Genomic DNA, 16800 nt, shown 5'->3' with positions numbered 1-16800 from the left:
TCTAAACCAGAGTTCTTCACCCTCTGCTCCGCGGCTCACTGGTGTTTCCTCCAGATCGTCAGCTGAGTCGTGGGAAATTATCACATTTCACATTTTTTTCTAAAAAACATTTGCTCTCACAGCGACAGTGTGTTGCAGAGTAATCATGTATAAATACTCTTCACCACTAGAGGGCAGCACAGAACTTTGCCGGTGAAATGTAAAGTGACAGACGTCAGTGTGGTTCATCTCCACCTCCTGCTACCATCTTGTATCAAAGTACTGTGTCAGTGACAGTGATGGAGAAGTTTTTGAAAAGGAAGAATGTGAACCAGGATCTCAGCTCTTCATCCATCAGGTCCAGGTTTCACACTGAGGGAGGCACTATTAAAAAAAGTCCTTGCTTTCTGGATTTACTGGATTCCTGTTGATCAAACTTTGATGAGAAAGACTTTATAGTGTTAATAGAGGCTGCAGAGTTTAACTTTTTAACATTTTCAGGTGGAGGTGTGACTCCAGAGTTTTCCAAACAAAAAAGTGTGTCTTGGCTCAAAAAGGTAGAAAAACACTGGTCTAAACTATCTTATAGTTCAAACAGCAGAATAAGTGAAAAACAACATTGAAGGAAACGTATATGAATCAATAGTTGTGAGCTCTGCCTTGCAGTAAGAGCTCCTCGGGGTTTGACCATTCTAACCAAAGTACAGTGGATCATAGTTCTCACTTTAGTGGGATTATTCCCTGGATCGATCATCAGTCGGCTGGTTATTAAACATTAAAACATTAAACCTCCTGACCGGAGCTCCTCAGGTCAGAGAAGAACTCTGTGGAGACGAGTGGCTCATTCACCTGCTGAGCCCCATTTCACATTCACCTAAATTTAACCACAGACAGCTGGATGTGTCACATGTCTGGCGCCTGGCGACACATTGAAAAGGGAAACCCTGTCGCTGTCGTGAAGTGTTGATATTAGTCCACACACAGATTAACCACTAGTGCTGTCAAACAATACCTTTTTTACATCACAGGGTTGCTGTGGAACAATTCTGATTAGTCGCAATTAAATATCATTAATGTTTAATCGACGTGAACAGCATTTTATTTTGGAAGAGCAAACAGAAAGACTAAAGGGAATATATAAATGTACTTAATGTATCCATTAGCTATCAGAAATAATTCACTTTAAAATCTTACTCCTGACAGTCAAGGCTCTCCATAACCTTGCTCGCCCATACCTCACTGACCATACACTTGACCAGCTGCACGTCCCTGCAGCCCACATGACCAGCATGGCCCCCCAGCTCTGAACTGCCCCCCACCCAGCAGCACAGTCATTCAATCCCCGGACTCGTTTCCATCTCACCTCAAAACGAACCTTTTTACCATATTTATCTTTAACTGTCAGTCTACTGCAAGTTGCCTTTGTGTTTATTGTTTTTATAGCTACTGTTACATTTTTACTTGTGTTAACAGCATTTTTAACGTGTATTGTAAAACCACCTTGGGTGTTTGAAAGGCACTGACTATTATTTATTTAGTATTCAGAGCACTCAACTAGGCTCCACAAGGCAAAAGAGAAATGAAGAAACAAACAGAAAGCAGGTATAAGAGCAGGTATAATTAATATTATTAATAATAATGATGATGCATTGGCTTTATCCAGAGCTTTTCTAGACACTCAAAGATGCTTTACATTGCATCATTCATTTACTCCATACTGGATGGAGGTGAACTACGTCTGTAGCCACAGCGGCCATCTTGCACCATCAGTCCCTCCGACCACCTCCAACCTCTCACTCAGGCAGTTCAGGGTTCAGCGTCTTGCCCAAGGACACTTCGGCAGGCAGGGATGGAACCTGCAACCTTCCGATTGGGAGACGGCGGCTCCACCACCCGAGCCTTTAACAGTTCATGTTGACAAAAGATCTTCAGTTTTTCAAAACAAGCCTTTATGCCCAGTAATGTGGATATTGTTTTTTTAAGACTAAGTCATGCTAACGGTGGCGATCAATCAATCAATCAATCAATCAATCAATCAATCAATCAATCAATCAACAATTCAGCCGATGAGGCAAAATGTCCACCTCTCCTCCGTCAGTCTCCTCAGGGCCGCTGTGGCTACAGACGTAGTTCACCTCCATCCAGTATGGAATAACTTAATAATGCAATGTGAAGCGTCTTTGAGTGTCTAGAAAAGCTCTGGATAAAGCCAATGCATTATTATTATTATGAAAATGAATCACTTTGAGCCATTTAGATTTGTTTTCTAAATATCTAATTTGTTTTAATTAATGAATAATGACCACGAACACAGAAGAAGACAAAAGAAAAGATACATTTGAATAATGTTCATTAAAGTAATAGTGTATAGAGTTTAAATGATAACAGTGAAAGTACATCATATGTATCTCATGGTAGAAACTTTACAACAATAGTTACGACATCTTGGCTTATCTACTCAACAAAAATATAAACGCAACACTTTTGTTTTTGCTCCCATTTTCCATGAGATGGACTTAAAGATCTAAAATTCATTCCAGATCCACAATATTACCTTTTCTCTCAAACATTGTTCACAAATGTGTCTAAATGTGTGACAGTGAGCACTTCTGCTTTGCTGAGATCATCCATCCACCTCACAGGTGTGCCACATCAAGATGCTGATCTGACATCATGATTAGTGCACAGGTGTGCCTGAGACTGTCACAATAAAAGGCCACTCTGAAATGTGAATTGTTTTACTTTATTGTGGGTCTGGGGATGCTGGAAACATGCTCAGTGGGGACATGTCCTGTGAGGAGGCTGGAAACATGCTCAATGGTGACATGTCCAGTGAGGATGCTGGAAACATGCTCAATGGGGACATGTCCAGTGAGGAGGCTGGAAACATGCTCAGTGGTGACATGTCCAGTGAGGAGGCTGGAAACATGCTCAATGGGGACATGTCCAGTGAGGAGGCTGGAAACATGCTCAGTGGAGACATGTCCAGTGAGGAGGCTGGAAACATGCTCAATGGGGACATGTCCAGTGAGGAGGCTGGAAACATGCTCAGTGGTGACATGTCCAGTGAGGATGCTGGAAACATGCTCAATGGTGACATGTCCAGTGAGGAGGCTGGAAACATGCTCAATGGGGACATGTCCAGTGAGGAGGCTGGAAACATGCTCAGTGGAGACATGTCCAGTGAGGAGGCTGGAAACATGCTCAGTGGAGACATGTCCAGTGAGGAGGCTGGAAACATGCTCAATGGTGACATGTCCAGTGAGGATGCTGGAAACATGCTCAATGGTGACATGTCCAGTGAGGAGGCTGGAAACATGCTCAATGGGGACATGTCCAGTGAGGAGGCTGGAAACATGCTCAGTGGAGACATGTCCAGTGAGGAGGCTGGAAACATGCTCAGTGGGGACATGTCCGGTGAGGATGCTGGAAACATGCTCAATGGTGACATGTCCAGTGAGGAGGCTGGAAACATGCTCAATGGGGACATGTCCAGTGAGGAGGCTGGAAACATGCTCAGTGGAGACATGTCCAGTGAGGAGGCTGGAAACATGCTCAATGGGGACATGTCCAGTGAGGAGGCTGGAAACATGCTCAGTGGTGACATGTCCAGTGAGGATGCTGGAAACATGCTCAGTGGTGACATGTCCAGTGAGGATGCTGGAAACATGCTCAGTGGGGACATGTCCAGTGAGGAGGCTGGAAACATGCTCAATGGGGACATGTCCAGTGAGGAGGCTGAAAACATGCTCAATGGGGACATGTCCAGTGAGGAGGCTGGAAACATGCTCAATGGGGACATGTCCGGTGAGGAGGCTGGAAACATGCTCAATGGGGACATGTCCAGTGAGGATGCTGGAAACATGCTCAATGGGGACATGTCCGGTGAGGAGGCTGGAAACATGCTCAATGGGGACATGTCCAGTGAGGAGGCTGGAAACATGCTCAGTGGTGACATGTCCAGTGAGGAGGCTGGAAACATGCTCAATGGTGACATGTCCAGTGAGGAGGCTGGAAACATGCTCAATGGGGACATGTCCGGTGAGGAGGCTGGAAACATGCTCAATGGGGACATGTCCAGTGAGGAGGCTGGAAACATGCTCAATGGGGACATGTCCGGTGAGGAGGCTGGAAACATGCTCAGTGGAGACATGTCCGGTGAGGAGGCTGGAAACATGCTCAATGGTGACATGTCCAGTGAGGAGGCTGGAAACATGCTCAATGGTGACATGTCCAGTGAGGAGGCTGGAAACATGCTCAATGGGGACATGTCCAGTGAGGAGGCTGGAAACATGCTCAGTGGTGACATGTCCAGTGAGGAGGCTGGAAACATGCTCAATGGTGACATGTCCAGTGAGGAGGCTGGAAACATGCTCAGTGGTGACATGTCCAGTGAGGAGGCTGGAAACATGCTCAATGGTGACATGTCCAGTGAGGAGGCTGGAAACATGCTCAGTGGTGACATGTCCAGTGAGGAGGCTGGAAACATGCTCAGTGGAGACATGTCCGGTGAGGAGGCTGGAAACATGCTCAGTGGGGACATGTCCAGTGAGGATGCTGGAAACATGCTCAGTGGTGACATGTCCAGTGAGGAGGCTGGAAACATGCTCAATGGTGACATGTCCAGTGAGGAGGCTGGAAACATGCTCAGTGGTGACATGTCCAGTGAGGAGGCTGGAAACATGCTCAATGGTGACATGTCCAGTGAGGAGGCTGGAAACATGCTCAGTGGTGACATGTCCAGTGAGGAGGCTGGAAACATGCTCAATGGTGACATGTCCGGTGAGGAGGCTGGAAACATGCTCAGTGGTGACATGTCCAGTGAGGATGCTGGAAACATGCTCAATGGGGACATGTCCAGTGAGGAGGCTGGAAACACGCTCAGTGGTGACATGTCCAGTGAGGAGGCTGGAAACACGCTCAGTGGTGACATGTCCAGTGAGGAGGCTGGAAACATGCTCAATGGTGACATGTCCAGTGAGGAGGCTGGAAACATGCTCAGTGGTGACATGTCCAGTGAGGAGGCTGGAAACATGCTCAGTGGTGACATGTCCAGTGAGGAGGCTGGAAACATGCTCAATGGGGACATGTCCGGTGAGGAGGCTGGAAACATGCTCAATGGGGACATGTCCAGTGAGGAGGCTGGCCATGGAAGAACTGGGACATTTTCAGCTTCCAAGAATTGTGTCCAGATCTTTCAACATGGGGCCGTGCATTATCTTGCTGAAACATGAGGTGATGTTCATGATGTCTGGCACAACATGGACCTCAGGGTCTCATCACGGTATCTCTGTGCATTCACAATGCCTTCACATTGATGTGCATTCACAATGCCTTCAATAAAATGCACCTGTGTTCGTGGTCCATAACAGATGCCTGCCCACACCATAACCCCACCTCCACCATGGGCCACTCCACCCATACCATAACCCCACCTCCACCATGGGCCACTCCATCCATACCATCACCCCACCTCCACCTTGGGCCACTCCACCCATACCATAACCCCACCACCACCTTGGGCCACTCCACCCATACCATAACCCCACCACCACCATGGGCCACTCCACCCATACCATAACCCCACCTCCACCATGGGCCACTCCACCCACACCATAACCCCACCTCCACCATGGGCCACTCCATCCATACCATAACCCCACCTCCACCATGGGCCACTCCACCCACACCATAACCCCACCTCCACCATGGGCCACTCCACCCATACCATAACCCCACCACCACCATGGGCCACTCCACCCATACCATAACCCCACCACCACCATGGGCCACTCCACCCATACCATAACCCCACCTCCACCATGGGCCACTCCACCCACACCAAAACCCCACCTCCACCATGGGCCACTCCATCCATACCATAACCCCACCTCCACCATGGGCCACTCCACCCACACCATAACCCCACCTCCACCATGGGCCACTCCACCCATACCATAACCCCACCTCCACCATGGGCCACTCCACCCACACCATAACCCCACCTCCACCATGGGCCACTCCACCCATACCATAACCCCACCTCCACCATGGGCCACTCCACCCATACCATAACCCCACCTCCACCATGGGCCACTCCACCCATATCATAACCCCACCACCACCATGGGCCACTCCACCCACACCATAACCCCACCTCCACCATGGGCCACTCCATCCACAACATAACCCCACCTCCACCATGGGCCACTCCACCCATACCATAACCCCACCTCCACCATGGGCCACTCCATCCACAACATAACCCCACCTCCACCATGGGCCACTCCACCCATACCATAACCCCACCTCCACCATGGGCCACTCCATCCACACCATAACCCCACCTCCACCATGGGCCACTCCACCCACACCATAACCCCACCTCCACCATGGGCCACTCCACCCATACCATAACCCCACCACCACCATGGGCCACTCCACCCATACCATAACCCCACCTCCACCATGGGCCACTCCACCCATACCATAACCCCACCTCCACCATGGGCCACTCCACCCACACCATAACCCCACCTCCACCATGGGCCACTCCATCCACACCATAACCCCACCTCCACCATGGGCCACTCCACCCACACCATAACCCCACCTCCACCATGGGCCACTCCACCCATACCATAACCCCACCTCCACCATGGGCCACTCCACCCATACCATAACCCCACCTCCACCATGGGCCACTCCACCCACACCATAACCCCACCTCCACCATGGGCCACTCCACCCATACCATAACCCCACCTCCACCATGGGCCACTCCACCCATACCATAACCCCACCTCCACCATGGGCCACTCCACCCACACCATAACCCCACCTCCACCATGGGCCACTCCATCCACAACATAACCCCACCTCCACCATGGGCCACTCCACCCACACCATAACCCCACCTCCACCATGGGCCACTCCATCCACAACATAACCCCACCTCCACCATGGGCCACTCCACCCATACCATAACCCCACCTCCACCATGGGCCACTCCACCCACACCATAACCCCACCTCCACCATGGGCCACTCCATCCATACCATAACCCCACCTCCACCATGGGCCACTCCACCCACACCATAACCCCACCTCCACCATGGGCCACTCCACCCATACCATAACCCCACCACCACCATGGGCCACTCCACCCATACCATAACCCCACCACCACCATGGGCCACTCCACCCATACCATAACCCCACCTCCACCATGGGCCACTCCACCCACACCAAAACCCCACCTCCACCATGGGCCACTCCATCCATACCATAACCCCACCTCCACCATGGGCCACTCCACCCACACCATAACCCCACCTCCACCATGGGCCACTCCACCCATACCATAACCCCACCTCCACCATGGGCCACTCCACCCACACCATAACCCCACCTCCACCATGGGCCACTCCACCCATACCATAACCCCACCTCCACCATGGGCCACTCCACCCATACCATAACCCCACCTCCACCATGGGCCACTCCACCCATATCATAACCCCACCACCACCATGGGCCACTCCACCCACACCATAACCCCACCTCCACCATGGGCCACTCCATCCACAACATAACCCCACCTCCACCATGGGCCACTCCACCCATACCATAACCCCACCTCCACCATGGGCCACTCCATCCACAACATAACCCCACCTCCACCATGGGCCACTCCACCCATACCATAACCCCACCTCCACCATGGGCCACTCCATCCACACCATAACCCCACCTCCACCATGGGCCACTCCACCCACACCATAACCCCACCTCCACCATGGGCCACTCCACCCATACCATAACCCCACCACCACCATGGGCCACTCCACCCATACCATAACCCCACCTCCACCATGGGCCACTCCACCCATACCATAACCCCACCTCCACCATGGGCCACTCCACCCACACCATAACCCCACCTCCACCATGGGCCACTCCATCCACACCATAACCCCACCTCCACCATGGGCCACTCCACCCACACCATAACCCCACCTCCACCATGGGCCACTCCACCCATACCATAACCCCGCCTCCACCATGGGCCACTCCACCCATACCATAACCCCACCTCCACCATGGGCCACTCCACCCACACCATAACCCCACCTCCACCATGGGCCACTCCATCCACACCATAACCCCACCTCCACCATGGGCCACTCCATCCACACCATAACCCCACCTCCACCATGGGCCACTCCACCCATACCATAACCCCACCTCCACCATGGGCCACTCCACCCACACCATAACCCCACCTCCACCATGGGCCACTCCACCCATACCATAACCCCACCTCCACCATGGGCCACTCCACCCACACCATAACCCCACCTCCACCATGGGCCACTCCATCCACAACATAACCCCACCTCCACCATGGGCCACTCCACCCACACCATAACCCCACCTCCACCATGGGCCACTCCACCCATACCATAACCCCACCTCCACCATGGGCCACTCCACCCATACCATAACCCCACCTCCACCATGGGCCACTCCACCCACACCATAACCCCACCTCCACCATGGGCCACTCCACCCATACCATAACCCCACCTCCACCATGGGCCACTCCACCCATACCATAACCCCACCTCCACCATGGGCCACTCCACCCACACCATAACCCCACCTCCACCATGGGCCACTCCATCCACAACATAACCCCACCTCCACCATGGGCCACTCCACCCACACCATAACCCCACCTCCACCATGGGCCACTCCATCCACAACATAACCCCACCTCCACCATGGGCCACTCCACCCACACCATAACCCCACCTCCACCATGGGCCACTCCACCCATACCATAACCCCACCTCCACCATGGGCCACTCCACCCATACCATAACCCCACCTCCACCATGGGCCACTCCACCCACACCATAACCCCACCTCCACCATGGGCCACTCCACCCATACCATAACCCCACCTCCACCATGGGCCACTCCACCCATACCATAACCCCACCTCCACCATGGGCCACTCCACCCACACCATAACCCCACCTCCACCATGGGCCACTCCATCCACAACATAACCCCACCTCCACCATGGGCCACTCCACCCACACCATAACCCCACCTCCACCATGGGCCACTCCATCCACAACATAACCCCACCTCCACCATGGGCCACTCCACCCATACCATAACCCCACCTCCACCATGGGCCACTCCATCCACAACATAACCCCACCTCCACCATGGGCCACTCCATCCACAACATTGACATCAGCAAAGCGCTCACCCACACGACGCCACACACTCTGTCTGCCATCTGCCCTGAACAAAGCAAAGTGAGATTCATCGTGAAGAGAACGCCTCTCCAACGTGCCAGACGCCGTCCAATGTGAGCATTTGCCCACTGAAGTCTGTTACGGCGACGAGCTGGAGTCAGGTCCAGACCCCGATGAGGACGACCAGCTGGAGTCAGGTCCAGACCCCGATGAGGACGACCAGCATGCAGTTGAGCTTCCCTGAGACGGTTTCTGACAGTTTGTGCAGAAATTGTTTGGTTATGCAAACCAATAGTTTCAGCAGCTGTCTCAGTGGCCGGTCTCAGACCATCATGGAGGAGAACCTGCTGGAGGTGGAGGTCCTGGGCTGGTGTGGTTCCACCTGGTCTGCGGTTGTGAGGCCGGTTGGATGTACGGCCATATTCTCTGAAACGCCTTTGGAGACGACTTGTGGTGGAGAAATGAACATTCAATGCACGAGCAACAGATCTGGTGGACATTCCTGCTGTCAGCATGTCAATTGCACGCTCCCTCAATGCTTGTGGCATTTTGCTGTGAGGCAAAACTGCACATTTCAGGGTGGCCTTTTATTGTGACAGTCTCAGGCACACCTGTGCACTAATCATGATGTCAGAGCAGCATCTTGATGTGGCACACCTGTGAGGTGGATGGATGATCTCAGCAAAGCAGAAGTGCTCACTGTCACACATTTAGACACATTTGTGAACAATGTTTGAGAGAAATGGTCATATTGTGTATCTGGAATGAATTTTAGATCTTTAAGTCCATCTCATGGAAAATGGGAGCAAAAACAAAAGTGTTGCGTTTATATTTTTGTTGAGTGTAGAATAAGTAATTTTAAGAAAAAGAGCATTTTTAACTGACTGGCCTCAAACTGATTTATAATATAAACATATTTGAGTCATATATATCATAAGGTGTCTTAATAAAATCAGTACATCTCTCACATTTCTGTGGACATTTCTATCTTTCAATGGGACACTGAAGAAATGTGTCTCGTCAAAAGATGAATTCAATATTTACAGGGGTGTGAGGGTGAACTCACTTTAGTGAGATAGTGCACATATCACCAGCCTTCATACGATAAAAACAATCATTCTAGTATTTATGGAGAGAAGGTAGGATTTAATAAGTTATACTTCTTTCTTTGTTTGGTGAGAGATCGTTTGATTATTATGAACTGTTCATTTGATTTTGGGCCTGCTTGAAATAAACAATGTCATTTATAAAAGATTAAACCCTAAAATGCCGGAGTTTAGACCTCGGATGTTTCACATCGTAATAATAAAGTGTTCAAGTCACGAGCTCTGCTGCATTTTTCTCATATCAGAAATACTGCATGAAGATATTATGACTGGTTGTTAGACGAGGAGCTGCTGAGCAACACTAAATTACCACACACACACAAACACAACCACAGTTGTAACTATTGTATATTATGTGATCATTAGTGGCCATAAATGTTCCTATATTATACCTTCAGAAATAGTATAATATACAATCATTGATTGGCATAAAGACTCAGACTACATGTGCTATAGAGATAAAAAGACTCAGTACATTCAAGAAAGGAGCTTTTAATGTGGTGTTGTTGACTAATTAACACATTCATTTAATTTTGAAGGAGCACTTCCTGTCTGACGGTGGAGGTTCTGCAGCCAGACACTCCTGCTGGCTGCAAGACGTCACATGATGACGTCATCCGCACCCACTGGACTCAAACCGGGACAAACGGTCCAAAGGGACCGAAGCTCCGACCCGCTGGTCAACAAGGACTTCAGTCAGGACTCTGACCTCTAGAGGTCACCGAGCAGGAAACCACGTCCCGGGACTCGTGCTGGACGTGGGACAGACACCAGAGCCACAACAATGAAGGACAACTTGAGACAAAGTGTCCCCGAGCCAGAAGACCAGCGTCCTCTGGGCTTTTAGCAATGAGACCTGAGTTCAATGACGTTTTTGTGGAAATGCAACAAGAAGCAGCTTAATAAAGTTTCCCTGGAGGCTCGTTGTTGTCCTGCAGGGTGTGGGGGGGTCACGGGGGGGGGGGGGGGGGGTCAGGGTCCCGGGGGTCACAGGGGGGGTCAGGGTCCCGGGGTGTCAGGGGGTCACAGCGGGGGTCAGGGTCCCGGGGTGTCACAGGGGGGGTCAGGGTCCCGGGGTGTCGGGGTGTCACAGGGGGGTCAGGGTCCCGGGGTGTCGGGGGGGGGTCTGGTCCCGGTGTGTCGGGGGGTCACAGGGGGGGGTCAGAGTCCCGGTGTGTCGGGGGTCACAGCGGGGGTCAGAACGCGTCTCGGCGGACGCCTACCCGCAGGGTGTCCCCCGTCCCCCTCGAACATCCGCCTGAAGTCCAGCTCCTCCGCGCCGCGCGCCGTGGACATTGACCCGCAGCAGCAGGCTGTCCCTCCTCCCGGGGTCCCCTGTCCCTCCAGGGTCCCCTGTCCCTCCCGGGATCCGGCTGTCCCCCCCGGGATCCGGCTGTCCCCCCCGGGGTCGACCCTACCGTTGGTTCCCTGTCATCCGGTTCCAAACAACACAACTCCGGCTCAAAGTGACGCGCCAACTCCGCGTCCGCCGGTTCGGAGCCCCCAAACGTCCACAAACGTTCCCAGACGTCCCCAAATGTCCCCAGACGTCCCCAGGACGAGTTAATGGAGCAGGTTGTTGAGTTTTAACGCGTTAAAGTGACGTTTTAGAGGAAATCCGCCGCTTGCGACTTTCACTCTGCTCCGGCTGATCCCCGTGCTGCCTTCACGGTCGGCTCGGAGATTCCAACTTCCACAGTAGCGCTGACGAGGGAAACGAGAATAAAGATTTATAAACAAAAAATAAATTAAAAAAAGATGCCGAAGAAGAATACAGGCAGTTTACTGATATATGCCGCATAATCTAAATATATTCAATGTGCGTCTTCTCTGGATAGAGAGAAAAACAACAACAACTACTACTAGTAATAATAATAATAATAATAATTAAAGCTGCAAGCAGCATTGGACGGGACCTCGCAAAAGACTGCCCGTCGGGGGGGTGGCTATGAACGGCTAATAAAGAAAAAAATCAAGTAAAAAAAAAAAAAATTAGGACTTTTATTTTGAAAAAACGGCGTCGAAACCAGCTAATTAGCTAGTGATTTGTGACCGCAGCGCCCCCATTAGGCCACCTACCAAATTTCAGCTCAATCGGACAATGTTTACTAGCATGCTAACGGGCATGCTACGCCGCAAGCTAGCGGATCCACCTGAAAATCTCAGTGTGGCACTCCCCAGGTTGCCCCGATCCCAAATATGGTCTTACTTCAATTCTAGTGTGAATGACACTGCACTTATGGAACAATAAAGGTTTTTCAAAAACATCCACTGACATCAATCTCCTCTATTTTTGTATATCTCAATTTAACCGATACGACCTTTGCCCTAATAGGAGTTAAATTTTCCGTTTCGGCCTTTTTTTCCCTTTTTTGGGCGAAAACCTTACATAGAAAGGCAAATAGCGGCCTTCCTGTTGGAGTTAGGTCAAAAGTTAGAGTACCTGAGTCGTAGGGCTCGAGTAGACGAAGACGTTTCATATTCGCGACATTTCTCTACAACATTCCTACGGACCGTGGCGGGCGATTTAAATTTTCTAGGTGGCGCTAGAGACGCATTTTTGGACTTTCCTGGAATTTTCTGACATGGTCACCGGCTCTATGCGATTCTTCACGAGTCTGCAAAATTTGGTGAGTTTTTGAGCGTGTATAGGGGGTCAAATATGAGTATAAGTGCAAAGAAAAAGAAAAATATATAATAAGAATAATTCGGGCCTCCTGTGGAGGCCCCGCACTTTTGGCGACGACAAATTCCAAAAGAGACCTGCCGTTGGCTGGGCCTAGGGCCCAGCCGTTGGCGAGGTCCCTAATAATAATAATAATAACTTTAAAAAATGTACATGCAATATAGAATATGTAGTGCATTATTGTTGCTTTACCAAGGAGTGAAATACTTCTGGATATTTTGGTTTGAACGTGTTAAATGTGAGTTTTCTAGCAGATAATGTCAATCATCACGTCAAGAAAACTGTATTTCTTTAAGCCTCTCTGCTTCTACACCCCTGATACTGCCCCCTGGAGGACGTCATGAACAATGTCCCAAAAGATCAACTGTTGTTTGAAGAACTTCTCATCCACTGTAGAACCATCCTCCTGACACCATCAAGCTCAAACTCCTTGTTTTTCTAATATTTTTGAAAATTGCGGCAGTGGAGAAACTGACCTGTAATCCTAAAGTCGGTGTTTGACTCCAGTTTTGTATACTGGCGTGACTTTAGCAGTTTTATATTTAGGGGTAAAAGACAGATTGTACGTCAGAGGCTGAACAATTGCTTCAGTAACATTTTCAGCAATTATCTCTCTACCACCATACACCATCACAGTTGATTGACTTGTTTTTACATGTATTTGCAATACCTATGATTTCTCTCTCTTCCACTGGGAGGAGCTCAAACCTGCAGCACACCAGACCTCCAGTGTGAGCCGGGGAACCCTGATCTCACTTAAAGGTATACAGGAGGATTTTCAGGAATTTTAGGAAAGAACCGCGCATGCGCAACGCTGTACCTGCTCCCGAGACGGAACGCCTACTGAAACGCGTGCGAGAGACGTGCACGAGCCCAGTTCTCCTCGTGCACGCTCTGTTTACAAGTCACAAGTCGGCATCGCTCACATAAGCTCACTTTACAAGAAGATTTGCACCAGAGGGGGTGAAACTGTGTAAAAATGTCCCAGAATAATGCGTGGGGTCGGCCACCGGCATGATGAGAACCGTGTGGAGTGAGCTGCGCACAGGGACGAGCACGTACGACGGGCTTACGTCATATATCACCAGAATGATTGACAGTTGGGAGGACCAGTTATTTTGATGATCCACCCGGAAGAAGAAAATCCTCTACTATATCTTTAACTTTGTCAAGTAGGTGTCACATGTTCTTCCATTTTAACTTTAGCTTACAATTTCTGAGTAAATGGAACTATAGTTGTGCATAAGTAAGGATAACTTAAAAACCTTTAACTTGAGCACAACTGACAAGAATTCAGTAATTACATGCTAATAATGATAAAGTCCTGTTATTTCTATTGTTTCAAACCGAGATTATTTAAAAATATACTTAATTCATATAGCACATGCTAAAATATCACCAAATCTCAATATTCTTCACCAAATAAGTAATCTAGCTTAACAAATCATTTGCAATCATAGACAATTAAAACGGTAACAATTTGATTGGGTCAAATGGCCTGAAATACATTGAATGAATGCTTTATTTCAGTTGCAGTGACAAAATTGCTAATTTTTTTTTTGTGCGTTCAGTTTATAGCGCTTAAAGACGCACGCACGCGCACGCACACACACACACACGCACGCACGCACACACACACGCACACTCACACCCTTAAAAACCATAGTTACCAGGAGGAGGGACTTCCAGGTGAGACGTCGTCTTCAGGTCTCCTGATCTCACTTGTCTCATTTCTTATTTAAACATCGGAATTTATTTTACTAAACGGTCAAAACGTGTTATTAAGTTATTTCGACACTGTTGAAACCAGAATGAGGAGCTCTAAAGCCATGTTTCCACCGCACAAGAAGTGCTGGACGGAACGGAGCCTTACGGAGCCGTACGGAGCAAAAAAAATTGCATTTTTGGTGGTTTTGTGCTAGGTTGGGTCTAGTCTACAACATACTAAATGTTGGACAAAATCGGAGTATGGGAAAGTGTCAAATTTCGAAGATGACTTTTTTCGGTTTACAGTCATTTTCCATTTACCTGTGAGGCACGAACTCGGTCAGTTTTCATGATAAATCAATAAATCTTGGATTTTTAGCCAGGTTTTCAGGGTCAGTCTTTCACATGAAGGGTTAACTAAACTCAGGTTCCTCAGGCAGTTTGTCTGCAGAGCAACTCAGAGTCTTCCCCTCCGATTCACCCAATGAGGTTTGTTTTCTCTCAATATCTCTGCAATCAACCCAAAGGGCTGAAAGATGAACTGCAGGTTGCAGGAGAGACCGAGTCCCAGAGCTCCACCCTTCACACCTCCCCAGTGGAGGTGAAGGACGAGCTCTGCTCACAAGTGATCACTTAGTCACTGGTTTTAATGATTCTATAATGTCGTCTTTTAAAATGTCCTTGTTGTTTTAAACCATACTCATGATTCTCACCTTCTCTACTGTCAATGTGACGAGTGTGAAGTCTAGAGTTAGAGCCCAGAGTGTTTCTCCTTTATCTTCCTTTAAGTCCGATGTGTTTTTATTACAAGAATGTGCAATAACTTTTTTTAAATCGTATCAACAGAGGAGGACATGTGGCCACTCCCGTCAATATGGAGTCAATCTAACGGCAATAAAAATGACGGAGTGGCCATTTTAATAAATAATCCTCAGATCTTGGTGAAGCGCAGCACTGTGGTAGGGCACTTTTAACACTTTTAAGGATTTTAGGCTCTTGAATATTTATGGTTTCAATGACAAACGACAGGTACGACCTTTTAGAGGACTTGCAGTCCCACATGCTAGGACGAGTGCCACTAATCTTAGGAGGTGATTTTAATTGTATTTTAACAAGAAAGGATAGAAGGACAGATGACGATTTTAAAATAGATAAGACATCGGTTTCATTGCAGGCTCTATGCATGGATTTTAAACTACAAGACTGTTTTAAGACCCTGCATCCCAGAGGAGGGCTTCACTTGGTTCAGTAGTGACGGCGCCAGAGCCTCTCCATAGACGAGCTTTTTACACGTGACTGCCCGCCAACCGATGCTGCATTGACCCGTTTTCTTCTCCGGTCACCTCCTCCTGTCTTGCACCCTTTCACTGTCTGCTGGTGACTGTAGGAAGGTGTGTGGAAGCTCAGCTGCTCCCTACAGGGCAGAGAGCGGCAGACCTATGGAAGTAAAACTGCCATCAGATTCTGAATTCAAATTTCTAACTGAATTTTTTTGACCATCGAAATCAGACTTTGAATTTTAAAAGCTGTCAAATTTCAAGTACGTATCTTTTTTTTTGCTTCCGATTTTTTTTCAACATCTAAAAATATTCAGTGTGTAAAAATTCAGCTGGAAAAAAATTCAACCGCAAAAACAAATTTGGCTGCAAAAAAAAATTCAGCTGTAAAAAAAATGTAATCGCAAAAAAAAAAAACTCAGCAAAGCGCCGTCACTACCGCCGGTCGCCATGGCTGATTGAAAACCACTGGCCCAGTGTTGCACTGGTCACGTGACCAACAAAGCTTCCCTTGATTGGATGTTGGGCGAACGAGACAGGCGTCCATCGCGTCGTCCTGATGACACACATTCTGGATGTTTTGCAGCTGAATTTGTTTTTGCGGTCGAATTTTTTTTGCAGCTGAATTTTTTTAGATGTTGAAAAAAAATCAGAAGCAAAAAAAAAGAGACGTACTTGAAATTCGACAGCTTTTAAAATTCAAAGTCATTCCAAACTGGAATACTGTGTCAGTGTGACTTAATTCATCTTTCACTGAACACTTACATTTG

At 49.0% G+C, this 16800-nt stretch overlaps 1 protein-coding gene across 1 annotated transcript in view; it reads right to left on the bottom strand.

Moving 5' to 3' along the window:
• The window catches only part of nfatc3b (nuclear factor of activated T cells 3b), a 76479-nt gene extending 64467 nt beyond the window's left edge, over nt 1–12012 (bottom strand). The window contains exon 1 of the mRNA XM_080504212.1: nt 11584–12012. Within this exon, the coding sequence (XP_080360338.1) occupies nt 11584–11656 (73 nt within the window). The 5' untranslated portion in view covers nt 11657–12012. The remainder of the gene's footprint in view (nt 1–11583) is intronic.
• Between the last annotated feature and the right edge of the window lie 4788 nt (nt 12013–16800).

The sequence above is a fragment of the Blennius ocellaris genome (assembly GCF_963422515.1).
Source record: "Blennius ocellaris genome assembly, chromosome: 11".
Lineage (NCBI taxonomy): Eukaryota > Metazoa > Chordata > Actinopteri > Blenniiformes > Blenniidae > Blennius > Blennius ocellaris.
Note: the sequence above shows the minus strand (reverse complement) of the source record. Positions and strands in the feature narration are given on the sequence as shown.